The sequence below is a fragment of the Tachyglossus aculeatus genome, chromosome 3 (assembly GCF_015852505.1).
Source record: "Tachyglossus aculeatus isolate mTacAcu1 chromosome 3, mTacAcu1.pri, whole genome shotgun sequence".
Taxonomy (NCBI): Eukaryota; Metazoa; Chordata; class Mammalia; order Monotremata; family Tachyglossidae; genus Tachyglossus; species Tachyglossus aculeatus.
This window is the reverse complement of record NC_052068.1, coordinates 72,044,232-72,068,017: the sequence shown is the minus strand read 5'-3', so window position 1 is coordinate 72,068,017 and position 23,786 is coordinate 72,044,232. Positions and strand designations below refer to the sequence as shown.

General features: G+C 44.7%; 1 protein-coding gene across 1 annotated transcript in view; it reads right to left on the bottom strand.

The window, feature by feature from the left end:
• The window catches only part of NRG3 (neuregulin 3), a 1,039,421-nt gene extending 1,015,769 nt beyond the window's left edge, over positions 1 to 23,652 (bottom strand). Inside the window, exon 1 of the mRNA XM_038743407.1 lies at positions 22,809 to 23,652. Coding sequence (XP_038599335.1) covers positions 22,809 to 23,652 — 844 coding nt within the window. The remainder of the gene's footprint in view (positions 1 to 22,808) is intronic.
• Between the last annotated feature and the right edge of the window lie 134 nt (positions 23,653 to 23,786).

Genomic DNA, 23,786 nt, shown 5'->3' with positions numbered 1-23,786 from the left:
TCATAAAAAAGGTCCAGTTTAAAAGATGGAACGCACTGGTGAGAGTTGGAGTGAAAGCAGCATGCGTTGGAGAGGTTTGAGGTAATGCTATGTCCTAGGTTTGAATCATTTTTAGTTGATCTACACCACTGACATTTGCTGATCCCCAACTTGAAACTACAGTTTTGCATTGGTTTACAGTCCAAAAGTCCACAAACAAATGAAGTCCCCAGTTGGATAATTAGGAGAACACCAAAATCATCTGAATGGTGGCCAAAACACCTAAATACCTTTGTGAATGCAGAGGAAACTATGTACTAACTAAAAAGCAACTAACACACTTCCTTGGATCTGACCAAATTACTACCCTTCAAATTTAAATTAATTGAAAAAGAACAAGTTTTCCTTTAGACTAACTGATCTCTACAAGAGGATGAAAGCTTAAGCAATTTTCATACATATAACCTGTTTCACAGTGGGGCAGCAACTCAAAGGTATTCTGGAGGTACAAGGAAAATTAAAAAAGGATTGAATCAGAAGAAATGCATGCACTACATTATGTTTCACCCATTTCTGCCTGGATGGCATTCATGCCAACCAACATAGAGACAGATATCACTCACAGGCATGCTAGATGGAGAAATTACTTTTACCACACACAGGAGGTCCTGGAGATTTTGCTTAGATTTAGGAATTCCCATCCATATTACCTTAATATTTTTAGGGAATCTTTTTGCAGCCAGCTTTTCTATTACTGAATTCTCATTTCTTTTCTTCATTTTCTTCATTGGTTCTTTTCACTGTAATTCAAGCAATTTACCAAATTGAGGTTTTCGAGGGTGTGGTCTTTCATCACTCCTGTTGGGAGTTTTTTTGTTCAAATACTCTGCCTTCCTTTCTTCCTTCTCTAACACCATGCTAGACCCTTTCATTTTCACTCTATGGCTGCAATAAAATAATGAAATAAGACGGGGTCACAAAGATTTCTTCCGGGAGAATTCCCTCCTTCTCTAAGGAGAAGGTAGAGCCTGAAAAGAATGAATGACTAACTGTATCGTCACCTGCCACTCGAAGCAAATATTCTCCCATGATGATAGAATGGGTTTTGACCCTGAAACTGAGAGTGAGAGGGAAAGAAAGCTAAGGGCAGAAAAATCACTCACCTGCTCCCTGGAACACCAACCTTCAAACTCACATTCTACCAACACAGTGATCAGGAGAATTCTGACAGAAGTATTGTTGAAGAGTTGCTCTTCATAGCTGATGATGAACATTAACTAACTGTGGTATTTGTTAAGTGCTTACTATGTGTCAAGCACGTAGCCTGGGGTAGATAAAGCACATTCCCACAAAGAAGGTGTAGCTGAAAAATTGTCCATGTGACTGACAACCCATTCTATGCAGTATGAATAAACGGATTGGCAATTGCCACACTTCCACAATGTCTCGCTTTCGATTCAGTTTTTTTGGTCCATTGATATCTCCATAATTTTGGCTCAAGAAGCGCAGCAATCCCACCCCATTTTACAAATTATCATTGGAGATGTCGTAACTATTGAGAAGTCAGGGATGCCAAAAGATGGAAAAGTGTCATCAGACGGCATGAATTTGGAAAGGTAAAGAGCTCTGGTAGAACTTCTCAATGACTTTGTTAAATGGTAGTTAATGCTAATAAATAAACCATATTTATTAAGTGCTTATAATGTGCAGAGCACTGTACTAAGAACTGGAAGAGAATAACTCAGGTGGGAATCAGATATGGTTCCTGGCCCTTGGAAAGGGGGGCTCAAAATCGAAGAGTGTAAGTTGGGAGAAGGGACTGGGATGAAACATTAAGATACAACACAAGCAAATTCACAGAGTACTTGGTGGGGATGAAAGGGTAAATGTAATTTATAATTACCAACACTGACTTCTACCTCCCAAATAAGAGACAGGCATCTTGGAAGAGCCCAAGTTCTAAACAATGGCCTCTTCTAGATTTGAGCATTGTCCATCAGTGGGACCTGAAAGATTCTATAGAACTCTGAGCTAGATGAAATATCAAACACTTGATGAACAAGCAGAAATCCTTCCTGAAGGTCCTGAAAGGAGCAATTGTTTAAAAACCTATTTGCCAGGTAGGATTTCTCTGTGCTTGAACAAGAACGTTGGGTCTTAGGCCTGGAGCAGAAAACAAAGTAATAGAGATGTGTGTTTTCTCTTCCCCTACACCACCTCCAACTTCAACAAAGGACTTGGGAAAGGTCTTCCTAAGAGAACTAATGAGTATTTAGGAGCCAGGTGGTTAGGATTCACCAGATGGGTTCACTGAAGTATGTGAGGCCATTCACTTTTGATCCATGTGATGTATGTGTCGCCAGTACACTTGGACTTTACAACCAATAAAGACATTCTATAAATATAACTACAAGAAACAATTTTTAGTGCATGCTGCATTTGGTAAAGTGTTTGTTTCTTAGCTTATGACCTCTGGTTTATTTATGCATTCCACCGTATTCACTATTTGGACTTTACTGAGTTAGTAGAGAGTGAATACCTCATCCATGTCTTGTGCCTAATCTCTTATGAGAAAGGCATCTGGTCACAATGATGTTTACATAATATTTGGGGAAGATTTGTTGATACAATTACACCATTTGCACCTGTAATGCAGGTGAAAATTGTAATAAGGTACTATGTGTCTTCAGGACTAGAGCTCAGAGATATTAAGAAAGATAAACCTAATTATTTTTCCTGTTATTCACATAACCCTGTTATGCAAGCAGTTATCATGAAAAATGTTCAGTAAAATGAATTTGCTGTCTAGCAGGGATCCTTCTCAAATCCTAACTTCCTACTCTCTCTTACCTATAGTGGGACTATTTCTCCAGAGTTCTCTGCTCGGGAAAATAACTGGGGATCTGTGTTCAGAGAGAGACTCTCTCATGGTTACAGTGCTCTGCACATGGTAAGCACTCAATAAATACGATTGATGATGATGATGGTTATACATTCTCTGAGCTGTACATCTGCCTCTTGGAATTCAGTTCCTGTTGTCATCACCCAGAGAAATTATCTCTGGGGCTACCCTCTGAAGGCTGAATCTGGATGGGAATGATCTTGGCCTTCCTGGAGCACCTTCTGGACATGGATGGGCTAGTGGGAATGTCATGGGGACCAGATCCCTTGCATTTTGTTTCTAGAACCTCTGCTCCCAAGGCTCTGAGTTGGCCACCTCTGTTTATACTAGAGTTTACCTGGCAGAGATGGGCGCATATTGCTGTTGCAGGGCCTTTTAGCTGGATACCTAACTCTTTTTTGTCCTCTGAGACAAAAAGCAGGCTACTTCTCCCAGATATATACCCATGGAGAAATACATACATACATACACAGACATATACACATCATCAGTATGAGCAACTTAGTTCAGGACCTGTTTGATTTTATCATCGGTCCTCTTTCATCCAGTGAGAAAATGAAACGCATAACAAAGAAACTGCGGGTTAAATTACAGTCCACGAAGCACATTCTAATACTATGTGTCAATGCTACTGTCCACGGTGCTGAACACAGTTCTTATGTTCTCTAATGTTGAATATTTTGAGAAAAATGAACAATGGGCATCTTCGTGGACTTAGTCTACTAATTTACTCAATGACTAGTTTGCTTGCTTGTAAGAACGGTGTTCAGCTCTTGAAAAATGAATGTATTTTAAAGCACAGGAAAGTTCTCCTAACTACAATTTTCAATACTCGCTTGCTTGTTTCCATTCTGGGGTTTCGGTAGGTGGGCAAAATTAATGGGACTTTAGCTTTTAGGTATTTTGCAGAAGGTCCCAAAATAACATTTCTAATTTATTTTACATGTGCAAAATTCTTTCGTTTAATCCAGAGTAATATATTAATCAGAAATGTATATTAATTTATTTATATGAATAATGAAAATAATTCTACACATTATAGTCGATGTTGCACTACATTTAGCTGTACAACTGATTTCTGTGACGGTGATCATCCATTCTTGAACGTGATAATTTCAAAATAATATATCCAAGTTTTTGTTCACGAACAAATGACTCCGCAAATCCAGAAATCAATGGGTACTTTCACTATAGTGTCTCAGAATTAAGGTTTCAAAGAAAATTAAATTGACCCAATCACGAATTAGACTAATGTAACATAATCCACATTTTCTATTTCATTAGCTCTGGGTGGCAGGGGAATGGGACAAAAGAAATTGGAAGAGAAAGGTGAAGAAACAGGACAGAAAGATAAATCAATTGGATGATTTTTTTTGAGTCTATAGATGGAGGGGACTGACCAAAATAAAATCATTTTTTCCCTAGTATTTTGTGCAGAGGTAGAGCAATGAATCTTTTTCCTTTCAAATGACACTATTACTCAAGATTTTACCAGATTATACTAAACTGTGACCAAGATATATAACTAAGTATATATAATGGATAACATTCATTCATTCATTCAATCATATTTACAGTTTGCAGAGTACTGTACTAAGTGCTTGGAAAGTACAATTTGGCAACAGATAGAGACAATCCCTACCCAACAATGGGCTCACAGTCTAGAAGACCAGATACTCCTCCATTTGAAAGAAGCTTGATATCACATGCCTTGAACCAAAAAGGCTGTAAAAGTGAACGTTTGACCACTATTTATTTACATTTCCTCGAGTCAATGTTGTGGGGGCAGGGGGATGACTGAAATTACCTCAGCACAAATTTCCAAAACCTAGATTAAAGCTGAATTTTACCTCTTCTGTGGAGAGGATAAAAGGGGTGAAGAGAAATAAAAATCAACAGGATATTAATTTAAACTCTGACAACTGACATTTTATAATTGGCAATATTTAATTAATCTCAGGTTTCCAGACAACAATATTCCCACCCTATGCCTACAAAGCATATTATCCCTTTTAATTATCCATGATGGCTCCAAAACTGACATAATTTATGCATATATGGTGAAATTGTCCATAAATAAAAAAGGACTTAAATTCCATAGAAGCTAACCATCTCAAGACTTATCCCTTTGCATGAAAACAGTTATATATCAATTTGTTAGAGTCCCTCAATCCATCAGGGACATTTCTGCTTTCCATTTGTTTTTGAGCTTTAAGTATATAAAATAATGCATTTTTCTTAAAAAAATTGAAAGATTTAATAATTAAGTTCAATGGCAGTATTAATAGTGCGGTTATGGTTTAGAAAAACAATCAGGAAATTCTCAATGTACACCCTGAGTCCCAGTCTTCACACCTGTCCTTCTGCCACCAACTTCCCTCCTCAAAATGAAATTGAGTTGGATTGCCTTGGAATAAGACACCGTGGACACCAGAGGGGAACAAGGTCACTGTATTTGTAGCTGGGAGAGAAGCTCTGTCAAGAGGGCTAGTTTAAAATTGTTGTTGATAGATTAACAAGCAAAATAAATTTAAGGCATTTCAAGTCTCATCTGTGAGTCACAGTGGTATTGATTTTGCACCATGAATTTCATTAAAATAGTTGGGAAACATATGGTGTTTGAAGTCATTTCAGATCAACTTGTACAGACATAAGTACATTTTTTAAAGTGGTGATTAGTCTATGGCTGGCAACAGAACTGTCTCAATGGTGACAGCTTCTTGCATCAAGACCTAATTAGTCTTTTTCTAGTCCTGAGTACCATCAATATGCTGAAGACCTGTAGTCAGATCATCTCTAACCCATACTTAGTAAAGAGCCTTTAGTGCTTAAATGGTCTGCTTATGGTGGAGAAGAGGGTGAACCAAAGGTAAGCCTCTTTCTCAAACCAAGGGGCCACAATGTGATCCTTCATCCCATGTCTAAAATCTGCCCTACCCTCTCCATCCAAACTACTACCATACTTTTCCAAGCACATATATCACACCTCAACTACTCCATCAGCTCCTCGCTGACCTCCCTGCCTCCCATTTCTACCCTCTCCAGTTCTTACTTCACTCTGATGCCTGGATCATTTTTTCTGAAAAGAACAATGCTTTGGACACATCTCCTCTTTCATCAAAAACCCCCAGTGACTGCCCATCCACCTCTGCATCAAACACAGATTCCTTACTATTGGCTTTAAATCACTCAATCAGCACACCTCCTCCTAACTTACCTTGCTGAACTATCACAAACCAGTCGATGGAGTTGCCTTTTTAATAAGGCTCAGGGCAGACAAGGACTCTGGATCATCAATGATCTGGGTTATGGTCCAGGTTCTTCCTTCAAAGACCATATCCCATTCTTTCCTAACAGAAACAGCAGCTCCACAGGGAAACATGCCATTTTGAAGACTGTAGGAAAGTAAATTCCCCTGATTTAATAGGTTGCAATGCCTTATGTTTCTGTAGGATGGAAACAGGATCCTACTCACTGGTTTCCTGTGGCAGATGGACATGGAGAGCCAAGTGGGAACTGTAGCGTTTTAATGCTCGGAGTGGTCAACACAAAATTCCTTCCACATAAGTCAAACACTATGAATTACAGTTAACCTTCATGCATTGTTTACAAAACAATCCAGTCCTCCCAAATGCCTAATGCTTAGATTTCTCACTAATCACTGGGATCGAATGCTCTAAAACTGATATTCCCAAGCTCTTATTCCAGCAGAATGACTCCAAACTGCAGAGAATTGAATCAAAATATCCAGGGTGATTCTAGGTGGTTGAATCTTATCTGTACCAGGGATTAATGTCATTTTAATTTTCTTCATTTTTCAGAAGAAAAAATGTTTTTCTTTAGCAATTACAAGAATCAGTATCTATACAGACTTCTCCTTGGGTGGGGGAAATATTTTAATGGTATCTAGAATTCAGTAGGACTGAATTTGTTTCCAAATGAAATTTTTTGTGCGAGCTAGAAATGCCTCAGGAGTTGTCCTTTGGCTATTTTTAGAATCTGCTGACTTCCATGACTGTAGGTTCACTTTGTAACAACAGACCCTCAGCTGGCTACTAAGCTCTACATCTGTCAAGGGAAAGAAGAGGGAATTCAAAAAAAAAGACACAAACAATCAATATTTATCCAGATCCTCAACCCAGCCAGCTTTTACCTACTAGGTGATTACTACCAAAGGGCAGATAATTCAACCCAAATTCTGAAAGACTAAATTTGGTTGCTAAAGGGGATCGAGATAATTGAATGCCACATGAATCCTCTTGCCTCCTTTTGCCTCGTAGTTTCCAAATTCATCACTTGCCAACTTCACTACCACGGAACAAAAACTGGCTAATCCAAGTATCGATTTCCTCAATTTCCCTGAACGTCCTCTGGCTGAAAGCTGCCAAAAGTGAAAAAGGCAAACAGCTGGAGGGGGAGAAGCAAAAGGGATGGATAATCCAGCACACAGGCACTCTTCCCCAGGAAAGCGGGTATTCCCAATATTTATAATCACCCTAAGTCTGCTTGGGCCAGAGCACATGGAGTTTTCCCGAAGTGGGTATTAACCAGGCCATCATAACTGGGACACTGCAGAAATCTGCCTTCATGCATGCTCTCTCCCCACGACACTTCTTGCCAATAGACCTCACCAAGTTGAACAAGTCAGTGAGCAACTTGAGAACCCAATAGTTTCGACATTAAAGCATTTCTATTTCAGGAAGTTCAGGAGGTTCCCAGGACTGCAGGTTCCACATACCTGTAGATATTTGCTAAACTCTTACTATGTGTCAAAAATTGTTCTAAGCACTGTGGTAGATACAGGTGAATTAGGTCGGATAGAGTCCCTGTCCCACATGGGGCTCACAGTCTCAGTAGGAGGGAGAACAGGAGAAGTGAAATGACTTGCCCAAGGACCCACAGCATGCATTTGGTAGAGGCGGGATTAGAACCCAGATCCTCTGATTCCCAGGATCATGCCCGCTCCACTAGGTCATGCTGCTTTTCAGGGAAGCAATCTGTCCAGGGAGCGGGAGAGAGAATTTGATGGCATAAACAAGAGAACTGTGCTAATTCACTCGTATCAACTGTAAGCAAGAACTCAGCAGGAGTCAACAAATGGGAAAAGGAAGCTGTATTCCTAAGCTTGCCTAAAATCCCACCTCCTTCAGGGAACTTTTCCTGTTGGGTTGATGCACCTGGGATGGAATAATCGATCATCCTTAGCCCTCACTTGCTTCATTCCTATCCTCAACACGTACGTACATGTGTATTTTTATTTATATATTTAATTATTCAGCCATTTCATCATATACTTGTACAATATTTCTTATATCCTTGCTTCTTCCTGCTCCCATTGTTCATAATCAATTTTTATCTGTCTGCTCCTTCATTATGTTGTTAGCTCCTTGAGGGTAAAGAAGACACCTATCTTCTTATGAATTCTCCCAGTGCTTATTACAGTGCTTCACACTCAATACCTACTCCTGATTGTTCGATCCCTGTTCAAAACGAAGACAACAAAGCTATGCTAGATGCTTAGTGGAAGAAATATCACAACAGCTGCACCGTCTATTTGCATCAGTAAATTAACTGACTACAGGCTAGGTTCTGTTGCTCTTAGGCCCAACATCCGTTAGACTAACCAGCTCCTTGGCTGGAGTAGACGCCAATAGTCAGAACTAAAGTAACTACACAAAGATATTCTAGGTCAAAAAACAAACTTCAGACTAGAGGCAGTAATTAAGGGAGAGCAACCCTGGGAATAGAAATGGCTCACATGTTAAAAAATGCTAACAGCTGCACTGGAAAAAAAAACTGTATGGTGAAGAACAGTTTTAAATGCTTCCTGATGAGTAACACTCATTGAACTTGTCTCAAAATATAAAACATTAAATGCCAAAAGTCCTTTATATGCTTTTTCATACATACACACACAAATATGTATATCTGCCACCTATACATATGTTCATATCTGTATATGTATGTGTGAAAAAAATACATTCAGGATTGTTGGCATTTCATGATTTATATTGGTTGGTTTTTGAGACAAATTCAGAGCCTGTGCACATGTATAGCCTTCCTGGTTTATTGTCCTCTCCCAAGCACTTAGTACAGTGCTCTGTATACAGTAAGCACTCAATAAATACAATTGACTGACCGACTGTTTCAAGAATGACTGTGAGAGTTTAGCCAAATGTCCCGTTGTTGGGTAGGGACCGTCTTTATATGTTGCCGACTTGTACTTCCCAAGCGCTTAATACAGTGCTCTGCACACAGTAAGCACTCGATAAATACAATTGAATGAAATGAGTTTGAAAAGACCAATACATAACTGCCAATCTTTTTAATACCCTGAAGAGGTATAAACTGCCCCTTGTTGCACCACTGTTTTTGTTCCCTATAGTTCCCGGTACTACTCTTGCTTCTACCTCTTTAATGTTTCCTTCTTGAACTTTCTGCTGACAGACAGTCTGCCCACAGAAAGGAGAGTAGGCATTTTACCCCCATTAAACAGACAATAATAATGGCATTTATTAAGCACTTACTATGTGCAAAGCACTGTTCTAAGCACTGGAGAGATTATCTGCTGAATTTTATGTATTTTACTCTTCCAACACTTCGTAGGGTGGTCAGCACACAATAAGCATTCCAACAACCAGTGGTATTTACTGAGTACTTACAGCAGGCAGAGCCCTGTACTAAGCATTTGGGAGACTACAACTACAACAATTGAATTCTGTTGGTCCCACCTTCACAGCATCACTAGAATCTGCTCTTTCCTCTCCATTCAAACTGCTATCACATTAATACAATAACTCATCCTTTCCCCCCGGATTACTGCATCAGCCTCCTTTGCTAACCTCCTGGCCTCCTGTCTCTCCCCATTCCAATCCATATTTCACTCTGCTGCTTGGAACTTTTTTCTACAAAAATGTTCAGGACATGTCACCTCAAGGAACTCCAGTGGTTGCCCATCCACCTCCACATCTAACAAAAACTCCTCACCATTGGTTTTAAAGCACTCCAACAACTTGCCCCCTCCCACCTCACCTTGCTACTCTCCTTCTACAACACAGTGCTGACCTTCTCACTGTGCCTCAGTCTCACCTGTCTTGACGCTGACCCCTGGTCCACATCCTGTCTCTGGCCTGGAACGCCCATACTCCTCAAATCAGACAATGACTCTACTCAGCTTCAAAGCCTTATTGAAGGCACATCTCCTCCAAAAGGCCCTTTCCAGATTAGCTATCCCATGCCCCACCCTCCCAACTTTCCTCTTCTCTCACTCCCTCTGTGTCACCCTGATTTTCTCTCTTTGGTCTTCCCCCTCTAAGTCCCCTAGCACTTATGTACATATCTGTAATTTATTTATTTGTACTGATGTCTGTCTGCCCTCTCTAAACTTTAAGCTAGTTGTGGACAGGAATGGGTCTGTTTATCATTGTATTGTACTTTCCCAAGCACTTAGTACAGTGGTCTGCACACAGTAAGCACTCAATAAACATGACTGAATGAACAACCTGGGTTCATTACAGTAACTTGACCTTCAGACAGCAGCTCCACTCTTCCTTTGCAAACTTACTCAGAAATTTTAATAGTATCAGCTTGAATATCAGTCACAGCTATGATTTTGGCAGAGGTGTCTCTTTAGTAGCTAGGACAAACAAGGATCAAATACCATCTAACCAGAAGGATTAAGTTTTATTTTAATGGTGACTTCTATACGATTGCATTTGATGCATTTCAATTCCCCTTTTCAGGGTGAGGTTAACTTTTCAGAGTTATCGAGTCACTTAGAGTAATCGACACTCTTAGGCTTTGCAGCAGTCAGCCTTTTACAATGCATCCTAGAAAGAGGCATTTCATCATGGATCATCACGGGATATGAATGGGGCAGTGCAGTAAAGCACAAGCACTGCACTGGCCTCCCCCTACCTCACTTTGCAGTTTCGGTGCAAAGCATCACAGAAAAGAGGCTTTGGCAATGTATTTCATTAAACCCCTGATGGGCCTGTTTGATTCCTTTCCACGTAATTTCCAAGAAGAGAATCCTTCCTGAACCAGGAACACAGGAGTTGAAGGTATTTCGAGAAGATAATGCCTGCCCAGGCCGACGGCTTGCTGTATAAATGCGGGCATCAGTGAGAGTGATTAGATCTGCTCAATAAAGGAGGCTTTTCCTATTAATATTAATTTAATGGCTTTCTGTTACACAGTGCTACAGCCCCTCTATCTGGTAACAACTGGCAATCAAGAAACACTCCAACATATTAAAGTGGAATTCAAAGGTATATCTTGGTGGCGTGAGCCCTTTGTTTGGGGAACCAAATCAGGAGACCAGTTTATTTTGACTACTAATTAAAAACTGCTTATTTTTTTCTCCAAATTAGGCAACAATCTCGCTACTTGAGGTTAGTTTTCCTAGTGCCGCATTCTGCACTGGCACTCAGCGGTTCACTTACACACTGACTTTGGCCCCTGGGATGGAGTTGGGGTTAGGAAAGACAGCAAGAGAAGAAGTGTGACCTAGTAGAAATATTGCAGGCCTGAAGTCAGAGAGCCTGGGTCCTAATCCTGGCTGACCCACTTGCCTGCTGGGTGACCTTTCTAGACTGTGAGCCCGTTGTTGGGTAGGGACTGTCTCTGTATGTTGCCAACTGGTACTTCCCAAGCGCTTAGTACTGTGCTCTGCACACAGTAAGCTCTCAATAAATATGACTGAATGAATGAATGACCTTCTGCAACTCATTTAATTTTTGTGTGCCTTGTTTTCCCCATCTGTAAAATGGAGATTCAATACCTGTTCTCCTTCTCATTTCGATTGTGAAATTTGTGTAGGACTGGGACTGTAACCAATCTGATTATGTTGTATCCACACTAGCATTTAATACAGTGCCTGACATATAGTAAGAGCTTAATAATAATGATAATAATAATAATGGCATTTATTAAGCACTTACTATGTGCAAAGCACTGTTCTAAGCTCTGGGGAGGTTACAAGGTGATCAGGTTATCCCACAGGGGGCTCACAGTCTTAATCCCCATTTTACAGATGAGGTAACTGAGGCACAGAGTAGTGAAGTGACTTGCCCAACGTCACACAGCTGACAAGTGGTGGAGCCAGGAATTGAACCCATGACCTCTGACTCCAAATCCAGTGCTCTTTCTACTGAGCCACGATGCTTCTCTTGTTGGCATTAACAAGTACCACAAATATTATTAGCAAGATTTTAAACACACAGTAGGGAAAGTTTTTTTTTCTCTTTGTCAGTTAACCTAAGAAAGGACTTAAGGTGGGGACTGTGACTTCAACAGCTATTTCCTTCTCTGGACAACTTGTATAGAAGGTCAATGCACTCTAGAAGCACCACCAGCCAAACGATTCAGAGGCAAATATGCAATGTGTATCCTGAAAGGGCAGACCTAGAGATGCAACGAGCACTTTGTGATAATTCCTCAGATCTGCTGTAGCAAGGAGCAGAATTTTTTAAGAACCCCTAGGAATTCTGGTCTACCTGCTGTCATAGGTGAACATCAGAATGGGATGCACAGCAATGCTCACTTGAAGCCAGACATGAACTTTCCACATTGATTAGAAATTCTGACAATTTGTATTTTTAAGGGTAATTTGTGAAAGGGCTTTCAATGTGTATCCTGAAAGGGCAGACCTAGAGATGTAACGAGCGCTTCGTGATTATTCCTCAGATCTGCTGTAGCAAGGAGCAGAATTTTTTATGAACCCCTAGGAATTTTGGTCTACCTGTTGTCATAGATGAACATCAGAATGGGATACACAGCAATGCTCACTTAAAGCCAGACATGAACTTTCCACATTGATTAGAAATTCTGACAATTTGTATTTTCAAGGGTAATTTGTGAAAGGGCTTTCAATGTGTATCCTGAAAGGGCAGACCTAGAAATGTAACGAGCAATTTGTGATTATTCCTCAGATCTGCTGTAGGAAGGAGCATTATTTTTTATGAACCCCTAGGAATTTTGGTCTACCCGTTGTCATAGATGAACATCAGAATGGGATACACAGAAATGCTCACTTAAAGCCGGACGTGAAGTTTCCACATTGATTAGAAATTTGTATTTTTAAGAGTAATTTGTGAAAGGGCTGATTTTCTTTATGTCTAATGATAAGAACAGATCCATCCTCTTAAAAGACAGCCTCTTTTGCACCCTCTATGGGAGTCCCTCCATCAACCAATCTTATTTATTGAGCACTTACTGTGTGCAGAGCACTGTCCTAGATACTTGGGAGAATGCAATACCACAAAGTTGGTGGACACATTCCCTGCCCACAATAGTTTCATAGTCTAGAGGGGCAGACAGACATTAAGAGAAATAAACTATGGATATGCATAAGTGCCGAGGGTTAGAGGGAGGGGTGAATAAAAAGTGATGAAGAAGGGAATGGGAAGAGGAAATGAGCACTTAGTCAGGGAAGGCCTCTTGGAGGAGATGTGCCTCCAATAAGACTTTGAAGGTGGGGAGAATTATTGTGTGTCAGATATGAACAGGGAGGGTGTTCCAGGCCAGAGGCAGGTCGTGAGCGAGAGGTCAGCAGTGAGATAGACAAGATTGAGGTACAACGAGTAGGTTGGCGTTAGAGGAGTGAGATGTGCCAGATGGGTTGAGGTAGGAGAGCAGTAAAGTGAGGTAGAAGGGGGCAAAGTGACTGAGTACTTTAAAGTTCCTCAAGATTTAGTTCTGGGTCATTCATTCAATTGTATTTATTGAGCGCTTACTGTGCACAGAGCACTGTACTAAGCACTTGGGAAGTACAAGTTGGCAACATATAGAGACGGTCCCTACCCAACAACGGGCTCACAGTCTAGAAGGGGGAGACAGACAACAAAACAAAACATGTGGACAGGTGTCAAGTCATCAGAATAAATAGAAGTAAAGCTAGATGCACATCATGAACAAAAATAAATAGGCTAGTAAATATGTACAAGTAAAATAAATAGAGTAATAAATCTGTACAAACATATATACAGGTGCTGTGGGGAGGGGAAGGCGGTAGGGCGGGGGGGGATGGGGAGGAGGACAGGAGAAAGGGGGCTCAGTCCGGGAAGGCCTCCTGGAGGAGATGAACTCTCAGTAGGGCTTTGAAGGGGTCCCTCTTCTATTCCCAACTACACCCTCACCCTTGCATAACTCTTTTGCTCCCATGGCTTCAACTACCATCTCTCTGTAGATGAGTCCCAAACCTACCTCTCCAGGCCTGATCTCTCTCTCCCTTTCTGCAATCTCATAATTCCTCCTGTCTTTAGGACATGTCTATGTGAATGATTTCCTAATCCACAACTCAAGCCCTGACCTCTCTCCTCATCTGCAGTCTCACATTTCCTCCAGTTTTTATGGCATCTCTATATGGATGTCCAACACCTCAAACTCAACGTGTTCAAAGGAAAACTCCTCATGTTTCAACCCAAACTCCCTCCCACTGAGTTTCCCACCACCCTCCCTATCTCACAAGCCCAAACCTTGGGATTAGCCCCATCCCATGCTCCTCATTCAACACCCCTTTACAGTGTCAACAAATCCTGTCCTTTCATCTTTACAACAAGGCTAAAATCTGCTTTTTCCTCCCCATCCAAACTACCACATTGATCCAATCATCTATCATATCCTACCTCGACTATTCCATCAGCCCCCTCACTTACATTCCCTACCTCCTGTTTCTCCCCTCGCTAGTCCATATGTCATTCTGCTGCCCAGATCATTCCACTAAAAAAAGTTCAGTCCGCAGCTCCCCAGTCCTCCAAAACCTCCAACAGTTGCCTATTCACCTCCACATCTAACAGAAATTCCATACCATCAGCTTTAAGGCACTCAATCATTTCTCCCCCTCCTACTTCACCTCACTGATTACTCACTACAATGTAAACTGTATATTCAGCTTCTCTAATGCCAATCTACTCGATGTACCTTGATCTTTTTTGCCCCTGACCGCTTGGCCATGTCCTCCTTTTGGATTGGAACTCCCTCCCCGTTCATATTTGACAGTACACCACTTTAACCATCTTCAAAGCCTTCCTAAAACCCCCTCTAATCTAAGAGGTCTTCCCTGACTAAGCCTTCTTTTCCCCTACTCCCTCTCCCTTCTGTACCACCTATGCCCTTTGATCTGTACCATTTAAGCACTTGATATCCACCCCACCTTCAGCCCCACAGCATTAATACACAAATCCTTACATTGTATCATTTCCCCTATCCATAATTTATTTTAATATCTGTATCCCCCTCTAGACTGTAAGCTCCTTGTGGGCAGGGAGTATGTCTACCAACTCTATTATACTCACTCAGGCGCTTAGTACAGTGCTCTGCACACAACACACTCTTAGTAAAGACCATTGTTTATTGATTGAAAGATGTTCTTTCGTTTCAACTCCGGTTTGAGAAAGAAAAAATGAGACTTTTCTCAGCCCTTTTTTCTGTCTACAAGTTCTGCCGAATTACACTTGTCTGGCAGCAGGAGACTGGGATTTGGAGGGACAGGGAACTGGTTTGTTTTCAAGGCACTGGGAATAATGGGCTGAGACTGCTGAGGTGCTTATCTGCTTACTTTCACCCACTTTCTACCTTTATTCACCTGAAAGCGTTTCCTGTAGGAAGGCTGCAATGGCAGCTGCAGGAACGGTCTCATTTTCTTTATAGGGAGAGTCGATGTCTGTCAATTTAAATCAAAGAAATCCTATGGATCCTCATGTTTCAGACCCAATCATCCTGTCCCTGATGCTGAAATAGGCAGAGTGAAGCATGGTGCTAACCCCCAGACTTCTAGCTCCTAGCTTCTCTGCACACTCACTCCAGAAACTGCTACTAGGTTGCAGAAAAGGCTGGGGGGTAGGAGGAGACGTGGGGAAGAAAGAGGAGAAAACCTGTTTTAGAAGTATCTGTCAAAATATTCTCCACCCGTCTTCACATTCGGGAAGTGCCTCACCCGATAAGTAACAGATGTCCAATCTATTGCAAAAGGTACAGATTTTGTAAACATGGGTTAAAAATGTTAACTCATCTCCCCCAACCCTCACCCCCACCCCCAAGTCTCAAGCTTTTAAGAGAAGTTTGTAAACATGCAATATAATGGAAATATTATATGGTGCATATTCTGCACACCTGAATCTAAAAGAACTCCACAGTTTGGGGACTCGCTCATAGCTTTAATTCTATTTGTTCTGACGATTGTGACACCTGTCTACATGTTTGGTTTTGTTGTCTGTCTCCCCCATCTAGACTGTGAGCCCGTTGTCGTGTAGGGACTGTCTCTATATGTTACCGACTTGTACTTCTCAAGCTCTTAGTACAGTGCTCTGCACATAGTGAGTGCTCAATAAATACAATTGAAAGAATGAATGCATTTCAGACTTCATCAAAATAGCATTCCATCCAGGAGAGATGGTTCAAGCACACACATTTCCAACATTTCCTGTGTCTCAAAAGGCTCCCTAGCCCCAGAGGCACAGAATGGTCAGATAGAGCCACCACCTTTTTTGCCAAGACCAGCGCATAAGACAGCTCCTCTTGGCAATTAACTCATTTGTAGATTTTCCCTCACGTATATTCTCTAGTCTTTTACGATCGGATTTTCACAAACACTATGCAAGGAATGCAGGGAAGCCATGTTTAGAGATCGATGGAGGTGAGACAAAGTTCAGAAAGGCTAAAGGCTAGCTGACTGTAAGCAGCGTGAGGACAAGGACTCACCCCAACCCCTCCCCCCGTCCCCACTAAATCCCGTGGAAAAATTTTACAGGGCAGCTCTGCCTTTTCACTCCCACTCTGGCTCTCGAAGGATGACACACCCCTTTTTTAGTTCAAGAGCAGTCACAGACTAATAATAATCATAGTATTTATTAAGCGCTTACTATGTGCAAAGCACTGTTCTAAGTGCTGGGGAGGTTACAAGGTGAACAGGTTGTCCCACGTGGGGCTCACAGTCTTAATCCCCATTTTACAGATGTGGTAACTGAGGCATAGAGAAGTGAAGTGACTTGCCCCAAGTCACACAGATGACAAGTGGCAGAGCCGGGATTTGAACCCATGACCTCAAACTCCAAAGCCCGTGCTCTTTCCACTGAGCCGCGATGCTGAATACCTGTAAACATTCAGAACCCTTTCATCAGCGTACAGATGTGCGTACTTGCATCACCTATCGCAACAGAGATAATATACGTGCCAGTGCTGAGGGTGACTCAGACCCAAATATAAGAGATTATATTGGCATTTGTCTTCCATTGTCCGGGAAAAGGGGAAAATGGAACCCAGAAACCAATTCAATATTCAGTTGAATGGATCTACCTTTGTCCAGACTATTTCCCATCCACCTCCAACTTTGATAGCTGAACGTGCTTTAGTAGAATGACCACTTCATTTTTTTTTAATGTGGTTGGAAAGCAGGCATGGCATCAATACAAAAAGTTATTATCTTGGCTTAAAGAATTTGGGGAACCCTGAGTTCAGGCTTCAACTAGATCTAGGAAATGCAGACTGTGAGCCCCATATGGGCCAGGGACTTTGTTTAGAGAATCAGTGTGGCATAGTGGAAAGAGCCCGGGCTTGGGAGTCAGAGGTCGTGGGTTCTAATCCCGACTCCACCACCGATCAGCTGTGTGACTTTGGGCAGATCACTTGCCTTCTCTGTGCCTCAGTTCCCTCATCTGTAAAATGGGGATTAAGACTGTGAGCCCCACATGGGACAACCTAATCACCTTGTATCCCCCCTAGCGCTTAGAACAGTGCTTGGCACATAGTAAGCGCTTAACAAATGCCAACATTATTTGTCTGAACTAATTAACTTGTACCTACTCCAGCGTTTAGAACAGTATTTGACACATAGTAAGTGCTTTAAAAATACCATTAAAAAAAGCCGGCAGCTCCAGTTCACCTACTCAGAGCCTTCTCAGCATACCATTGTCACAGCCAAACTAACTCAAACTGACACATTTCAGGAACCTTTGATAGGAACAGAATGACCTCACTAAGCATTTTGTCCAAAATAAACACAGAGAACTTGCTGAAATTCTAGGAGATGTACCCAATTTTAAGGAGCTCTCCAGATCTGGGGCTTACCCTGCTGCCACTGGCCATCGATTTGGTACTTCCTTTCCTCCTCTGTCAACCCAGGTAGGTTATTTTCCCAAAAGATGCAAGTTTGGACTTTTTAAACAGTGTGAGCATTTCTTAAAAAAACCTAAACAGCAGCATTCTGTGATTGAGAAATGTGAAAAATCAAAAGGTGAAATGGTTCCTTAGCTGTAAGATGAGGACTTTCGTTTTCTATATTGGAATGGAACAATCAATTAAAACACGGAGGGGAAAGGGTCCTTACTAACACTTCTAACAAATACTAACACATTTGTTCTCTCCCAAGACCAAGGGCAATTTTTTTCTTTAAACACATCAGAAGGTTGAATATGGTCTCTGCCCTGACACCTGTGGCTCAAGGAAAGGCTTCTCGTGCACAATTTGGCACCTCATTTTGGTGAAGACCTAGAAATGAGGCTCAGAGATGGGAGAGAGCAAACTTGAACCCCACTCCAGTAACCTCTCTGAAGTTCTTTAGCATCTCTCCAGGTGGTGCCAGGCGATGATGGATAGCAACAGTGTCAGAATGAGCACTGGATGAGGGAAAAAAAAAAAAGGTGGCAAGATGTGGTGCTGAAGAATCAACTCTGTTAATTGTAATTAGAATAGCTCTGCTAGAACACCCACAATGTGTTAGATCAGTATTTATTTATATTAATTTATCTCTCTCCTTCTAAACTAAGCTCACTGTGGGCAGGAAACGCATGTTCCAACTCTGTTGGATTGTACCCTCCCACGTGCTTAGTACACTGTAAGCATTCAATAAAATGCCATTGACTGATTGACAAATGAGGGGTTTCCTAAGAGGAGAAATAGTTAACACAGGTCATTCAGAACCAATGACTGATAAGTGGCCAAAGGAGTGTGAGCGTGAGTGGGATCAGCCCACCGCAGAGCAGGGACAGCTTCCGAGAACGTGAACGTGCACTCGCTTCCAGTCTAAACTTGTATTAGTTACTCGACTGCAGACCAGAACCCTATCATATACTCAGTTCCAGGAGAAAGGCTTCAATCACCTTTTTTCAGGCCAAGAAAATCCCTCTACTCCGTGCGCGGCACGTGTTCACAAAAACAGCTCTCGGTTGGATTTTAGAAGTAGTATCAATCAGGTCGACTGCATCTTTCTCTCTTTTTCCCCATCATACACGGTTGAAGTCTCCCTTTCCCACATCAAATGTCTGGCTAGACCGAGGCTTGTCAGAGGGTGGACACAGACTGTGCTTATACACCGGAGCGTCGAGACCTCCCGTGTAGATTTATGAAGCTTAAAATGACCCTGAGAGACCAAATGCATCCAAAAAGTATCTAAGTTAAACCAGAATTACGAATCGCTCATTCAAAATGGAAGTGGGAAATCGATCCAAGTTTTGCCAGTTTTGAGGGGAGCTCCTCAGGAGATTTTTCCAGCCCCAGGAGCACCGTAGCCCTTCCCCAGAGCTCCAGGTTGTGACCCTGATGTGGCCCCCAGACTCCAGGGGAAAGGGCCAGCCTAGCCACCGAACTGTCCTAGTGCAGTTCCCAGGGGCATTTCAACCAAGGCCCCTCTTCTCCTCTTCACCCTCCCACCACAGTCCTTGCGGGGTGGGGTGGTTCTTCAGATTTCTCAGTAACTGAACAGGTAGATTGTATTCCACAAAGACAGTTCAAATCTGCACACCTCAAAGGCAGCTCCGATAAAACACCCATGAAGGAGGCCGTTCCTTCCCGATCCAAGCATGTGAAGACGTCTTTTTCCCTGCCCCAACCTATTGGCAGTTCGCTGGTTCCGTGGCAGGGTCCAAACGCACCTTCCGTGGGAGAATCTGTCTTCTTGCCCGAGTGACTTAGAAAAGGTCCTGATATCGGCTGGAAGGCCCTGGCAGCAACATACTTTAAAATCCTGAGGGTGAGCAGACAGAACGACTCTCCGAGTTATGGGGCGAGATGTCGAAGAGTGGAAGCAGGAAGGAGCAGAGACTTGGAAAACGCACTTGGTACAGTACAGGGATTGAGTCTGAAAATGCTTGAAAGCCGGAGGTGGTGGGAGGACACAAGGAAGATTCGATTCATGTGGATGATTCTTTCCTCCCTGCTCTTACGGCTTTTCCTTACCCCTCGCTACATTTTTTTCCCCCTGAACATTTCCAGTCTCTGTCTTTTCCCCTTAACCCCTGGAGAGAATTGCTACTAGCAGGCAGATGTGGGCAGGCCCAGTGGCAAAAGCAGGTCTGTTTACAAGAAAGAAGCACCATCTATTACCCCCTCCGATGCTTTCCTGCCCGGATGAAGGCGTCTGTCCTTGGCCAAAGCAGCCCTTCGCTGCAGCTAAGGATGCTCACTCTTTAATCCCCTAAATGTCCCACGGAATAGGAAATGCTTCTGCCCCCTCTGAATCCACACCCAACCCTGTCTGCAAAGCCAGGACACCTCCCTGGCTTGCTGCAATCGTGTGCCTACGAAACGATACGATGATACCAGCCATTCGTCTTGGTAACAGCTGGAGTCAGGGGTGGCAGAAAACAACCTGGAACCTGGGGAATCGGGTTTCTCTCACGGGCCCGTTAATCGTCGAATCTGCAAGTGAGCCAACGTGGGTGTTTGCACTGAGGGTCATTTTTTCGGTTTTGTTTTTGCTTTTAATCAGCAGGGCAACTGTATTGATAATTCCTGGAATAAAGCCTGCATTCCTTTTCTTCTCTAGTCCTGCCGCCTCGGAGAATTAGAGAAATCAGCAAAGTAAATCAGTGTTTTTTTTCTATCTTTAAATGACATGCCCCATCAATTCAAATCCCTTTCTAATGTCATCTATTTTATCTTCCTCTAATGATAATCTCAGCGATCAACGTCCTCAAACAGGTCAATTTCTTGGGGTTTGCATGACAGCACTCGCATTCACACCGTAATTCCGCTCCACTTTAGCGGTAGAAAACACCCACATCTACCCTGCCTTATAGAACAGCATAAAGCCAATACTGCTTATAAATCCGAGTGACTGCTGACACATTTACAGATTTCCCCCGCCTCTCCCCGCTCCGGGAGGAGCATCCTGCCGGCCAATCGTTACTTATTAATCAGGCTGCTCTTCATCCTCTACAAGGGAGTGGAGAAATGACACTGAATTTCCCTTTAAAGACCTAGAAATGGAACCCTGAGGATTCCAGCTTCTTTCTCTCTCCCTCTCCTCCCTCCTTCTCCCTAGAAGCCAGAGAGAGGCCTCGGGTCTCCCGGGCACATCCTGCCCAGAGCGGGAGGGCAGAAGCTAGCCCATGGTACCCGATTTACGCATTAAAGAGGAGGGGGTGGGTGGGTGGATGTAAGGCAGAGGTGGACTGGACGCCCCCATCTCAGGCCACCGAGCAGAGGCACTGCGCTCTCCCCCTCACCCTCCTCTGGCACAAATCCCAGGCCGGGTCTGAGTGCTCCCGGTGGGGAGGAAAGAGAGGAAAAGGGCTCTGTGCCCCCGGAGGGGGAGATTGTGGGGGGGGCGGAGAGGAGGGTGAGGAGAAGAACCTCTCTAAACCAAAGCCTCCCTGGCCACATGTTGGCTACTCTGATTTGTGACAGCTTTCCCACCTCCTTCCCTATGTGTAGCCCTTTCCTGCTCCTCCACTTGACAGCATCAGCTTGCTACGCATATGGACTCTTTATCCTGGGGTTTATCGTCCAATGGCTTCAATGAAAAAAAACCAGCAACAAAAAACCAAACAAAAAAGAACCACGTTTTAATGACTAAACACCACAATCCTCCTGCCAGATAGATGCATCTCGGTATGTCACAGGGAATCAAAATCCTAGAGCTCTTCGGAGGATGCCTTCCAATCCAACAATCTTTAAGAGAAACCACCAAGAGTTAACGGGAGGACTCTACTCCGGGTTTTTTTTTTTTAATCATCCATCTCGAAAGGAACGCAAAACGAAGACACCATCATTAAACCCTTCTGCGAGATAAACCCAGCATCCAACTTCAGCCGGCAGGCAGGGGCATACGTCCTGAATAACCTTCACAGGTTGCAGAAACTGTCACCAATCCAGATCAATTGACAGATTAAACAGGTTTTCCCGAGGGGTTTTGGTGGGAAGGGGAAGGGGAATTGGGGGTGGGGGAGGGGGGAGGGGGCTGGGATTGTGGTAGAAAATGTTAATTCCAGAGAAGGGCTCCGGAATTAAAGGCGGAGGGCAGCGGTGCGCCCCAACGTGCGGGGTAGGGTCTCGGGAGACGATCCCTTTGGGAATGGACGCTGGTTTTCCCGGCAGGGTGGGAAAACCCCCTCACTGCCAGAAAGGCGGGAGAGGCACTGCCCGCTCTGCAGAGCTCCTAGCACATAATCTCCCGGTTAACCATCTCAGGAGTCAGAGAATCAGCGTCAGCTGCCGGCTGGGGCCAGATTTTGGGCTAGGGGCGGGGAGGACATCATCGACCCAACCTGCCCACCCGCCCCCGATTAACCCTTCCCGGGGCAGGCTGCAAGGCGACCGCTTTCCAGCCTCTCGGGCCCAGCTGGCCTGGGCCATTTAGTTGTTCAGTTTGGGAAGGGTTGGCGTGGAGCCTTACAATTGTCTTTGTTCATGGGAGTGGAGTTCCAGGAGCCCAAGTGCGAAGCTGCCTGTTTTTCTGCAGGGGTTTGCACCGACTTTTAACTCTTGGAAGGACAGGGGGCTGCCTGGATGGATGGATGGATGGATGACTGGCTGGATGGATAGATACCTTATCCCATCTGTCCATGGAGGGTTGGGTGGGGGGGGCAACGAGGGCATCGTTGGCATTTCATTCCCGATCAGCAAGTGTCCCGCGCCTAAGCACGGGGAGAAATGGGAGGGGGAGACGAGGCTGTAAATCAAGGGCGGGAGAGCTTCAGCTTCTACTTACGGAATTTGGGTCTGGTGCTGGTCTCCGGTGAGGCGGTGGAAGTAGTGGAGGGCGAGGAGGAGGAGGAGGAGGAGGAGGAAGAGGAGGCGGTGGGGGTATCCTGGGAGGGGGCCAGGGTCCAGGCGGGAGTGGAGTCGTGGAGGTAGGAGGAGGTAGCGTATGCCGCAGTGGGCCAGCTGGGCATCGGCTGGGTGCCCGGGGGGGCAGGCCGGGGGGGACGGGAGCCCTGGGGCCCGGCGGCCCCGGACGGGCTGGTGGCCGAGGGCGCCGTCGGGGGCGCGCCCGGGTGCCTGGCCGGGGTGGAGCGGGGCCCGGCCCGGATGGGCACGCGGTGCCCGGGGAAGCGGGTGGGCGCCCGCGTGGCGGGGCTGAGGCGGGTGCTGATCCGGTTGGGCGTCCTGGAGGAGGCGGCCGTGGCGGTGGCGGCGGAGGCGGCGGCGGCGGGGGCCGTGACGGCCGTGGAGGTCTCCATGGCCTTGGGGAAGGCGCTGGGCTTGGAGAGGAAGAAGGGGTCCTGGCCCAGGCCCTTGGAGCCGCGGAGGTCGGTGGGCACGAAGTCCGGGGCGGAGCCGGCCACGATCCACTGGAGCAGCATGAGGCTGAGCCCCAGGCCCACGGCGCCCATCAGCAGGGGCAGCGCGCACAGCCAGCTCTGCTGCCGGGGCCACACCAGCCCCCCGCCGCAGCAGCAGGGCACCTCCTGCCGAGGGGGCTCTGCCCCGGCCGCCGGCTCCCCGGGACCCCCGGCTCCCCCGGGACCCCCGGCTCCCCCTGAGCCCCCGGCTCCCCCGGAGCCCCCGGAGCCCCCGTCCTCGGGGGCGCAGGCGGCAGCCCCCTCACTCATCCCCGCGGGGGGCGACGGCTGCCCTGGCCCCGGGGGTCCCCACGGGCATGGGGGGCGGGGGAGGGGGAGGCCGTCCTCCTCTGCCCGGTCCCCCGGTTGGGCCCGGTCCCCTCTCCCTCTCTCCTCTCTCCCCC